At 33.1% G+C, this 3,108-nt stretch overlaps 1 protein-coding gene across 1 annotated transcript; it reads left to right on the plus strand.

Moving 5' to 3' along the window:
* Positions 1–315: 315 nt before the first annotated feature.
* On the plus strand, positions 316–1,243 carry LOC107872613. Its single transcript, XM_016719252.2, has 2 exons — positions 316–630; positions 735–1,243. Exons 1-2 carry the CDS (start codon positions 332–334, stop codon positions 955–957), a joined length of 522 nt encoding a protein of 173 aa, XP_016574738.1. The 5' UTR covers positions 316–331; the 3' UTR covers positions 958–1,243.
* Positions 1,244–3,108: the final 1,865 nt, after the last annotated feature.

Raw genomic sequence — 3,108 nt, forward strand, 5'->3', positions numbered from 1 at the left:
GATGATGGGGAATTTAGTCTATAAACCTTCGACGATTAATACCATAAATTAAACAATTTCTTTAATTAATGATTGTAGCAAAAACATAAACATTAGAAAGTGTAGTATATAAAAAAATATCTTATGAAAACAAGAGGTTGCTAAAACAGGGAAGAAACTAATTAATTGAATAAGGAAAAACATCTTATCACGCTCAATTGACTTGGTCTTTTTTGTTAAATAAAAAATTGTCAATATTCATCACTATTTTACGTACGTGGAAAAACTTATATAAGTGATTGTCCTCTTAGAGAACGTATCAGTACTAAACTTTGAACAAAGATATGCTAACATGATTTCCTTCCTTACTTCTTTGCTAATTATCCTTGTAATATTCACCCAAAATATTAATGCAGTCGATTACACGGTCACCAACAGGGCCGCGAACACCCCTGGTGGTGCCCGTTTCAATCGAGACATTGGTGCCCAATATAGCAAGCAAACAATGGCAGCTGCCACTTCCTTCATATGGAAGATCTTCCAGCAGAACTCTCCAGCTGACCGAAAAAACGTGCAAAAAGTTAGCATGTTTGTCGATGACATGGATGGAGTAGCTTACGCTAGCAACAATGAAATTCATGTTAGCGCTAGGTGAGTATACATTGATTCAATAAATAAGTAGTGAATACATATCACGATATTAAATACACTATGCCCCTTATATAATTGGTTTATATTAAATTTGTGTTTTGTAGGCACATTCAAGGTTACTCAGGTAATGTCAAGAGAGAGATCACTGGAGTATTATACCACGAGAGCACTCACATTTGGCAATGGAACAAAAATGGACGGGCTCCTGGAGGATTAATTGAAGGAATTGCGGATTATGTGAGACTCAAAGCTGGCTATGCACCTAATCATTGGGTGAAACCAGGGCAGGGTGACCGATGGGATCAGGGCTACGATGTGACCGCTTGATTTCTCGATTATTGTAACAGCTTGAGAAGTGGATTCGTGGCACAACTAAACAAGAAAATGAGAACCGGTTATAGTGATCAGTTCTTTGTTGACTTGCTGGGAAAGACTGTTGATCAACTTTGGAGGGATTACAAAGCTAAATTTTGTGTCGAAATAAAAAATATTATCTAATGCCTTTGTACGATTCAAGGCTATATGTATCATGATCTTGTTGAATAACAGTAAGAAAATATATAATAAGAATAATTACAAGGGATTATCAAGAACCTATCTCACTCATGTGACTTTTTCATTTTTGCCTTAGCTATTTAGTTTTCAAAATTCACTAACCTGATTAATCAAAATTCGCAGCATCTATAATTTATTTAAGAGGAAAATGCTCTCTTCTAACAATTTCTTTATTTACAAGCTTGAACTCATACCTAAGCATATTACCAAACAAAAAAAAATATTACTTCTTCTATTTTATTTTATTTTATGTGACTTATTTTTCTTTATTTGTCTAAAAAAGAATGTCACATTTTCTTATTTGAAAATTTTTTAAAGACACAATTACTCTTTTACCTTTGTTGGTCCCACTTAATTAAAAAGTAAACACGTTACCTTTTATTTTTTAAATAAAATTAGTACAAGTACATTTTTAATAGCAAAGAATAATATGGTAAACATTATCAAGCCAAACCTTATTTCTTAAACTTCATGCCCAGTCAAATTAAACCACATAAAATGGGACAAGGGAGTAATTATTACGAAGGAATTTTATAACATAACAACTGTATAAGATGTTGACGAATCATCTTAATTTCTTAAGAAAATTCTTAAGGATTTGTTTGAAAAGTCACCTGCAAATTAAATTTGTGTGTGCTTTGATGTTTTTACACATTTTGACATGTTTGGGTGACCTAATAGGAAATTGGGGTCTGTGAATGGTTGTTAATACATGGTGTAGTTATAAGGTTATTTTTAATTTCTTCCTTTAATTTTCATCAAAAGAAAAATATAACTTTTTCATATTTTATCCTTATGATTAGCTACTTAATTGTTCTCCAAATCATTTTTAAGAGCTACGACTAAAATCAATTAACATGTGTATTGCGGTAAAATACTCATACTAATCATTACTCCTCCAATTTCATTTTATTTAACCCTTGTTATCCTAGAAACCCCTTAGAAAACTTTAATTACAAATGTATTTTACTAAATTAATCTTATTAATAAAAATGTATATCTTCTCATAGTTATCTAAAAATAGTTATTTCAATTCAATTATTTAGTTTTTCAATTAATATTTTTGCGGTTGTTAAGCCTTTTATTCATTCCAAAAGGAAATCAGTCTGGCCATAGGCCTAATCCAATAATAGAAAAAATGAAAGTAAAAGCAAAAAATACAACATTTGTAAAATGATTGGTCCGGCCCATCTAATTTTTGACCTCTACTCCAAAGCTTATAATAGTTTATGGAGTACACTTTCCATTTACCTCTCTGCCTTTCCATTGTCTTCACTAATCCCAAGATATTTTTCGTTTACTTCCACCTGAATCGCCACTTTCGTTTGCTCCTTCTTTGGGTCATCAACAAACCCCTATGTTCATCATTCTCACACAAGGATCTTCACTGTGCCAAGGTAATCGTTGTGTTCTCCTTTTTCTATTCCTTTTTTTCCTTACTTGGCTAATAGTTTCCTCTTGATAAGGTGTTTGGAGTTTGTCCACCTCAGATTGGATTTGAAGGAGGTAGTCGTCCGGAGTCCACAACTCTCCCATCTATAAGTACCGCATGACTCCTTTCTTCATCCCTCATTTTCGTAGCCTTATAACCCTAACAACCTTTTCGTGTACCTTTGCTAGCCGTATCATGGAATGGACTACCCTTCGCCTGTACAAGATAGGAAATGTAGCTAACCTTCAATGAAATAAGTCAGATTTGACACCCACCCCATTTGTTTTGGTAAAAAATTTTGTGTGCTAACATAGTTTAGCAAAACTTGTATAGCTGCCTTTATGTCCCTGTGAATCGGGCATACTCTTATGTTAATATTTGTGTTGCTTTCCTTATGCATGTTCCTCGTAGCTCTTTCAATTATGTGACTCTGCTTCCACTATAATCTCATGCTGGTGCCTTTATTTTCCTTTTGCTTATTTTAATTATCG

Source organism: Capsicum annuum, chromosome 5, assembly GCF_002878395.1.
Source record: "Capsicum annuum cultivar UCD-10X-F1 chromosome 5, UCD10Xv1.1, whole genome shotgun sequence".
Taxonomy (NCBI): Eukaryota; Viridiplantae; Streptophyta; class Magnoliopsida; order Solanales; family Solanaceae; genus Capsicum; species Capsicum annuum.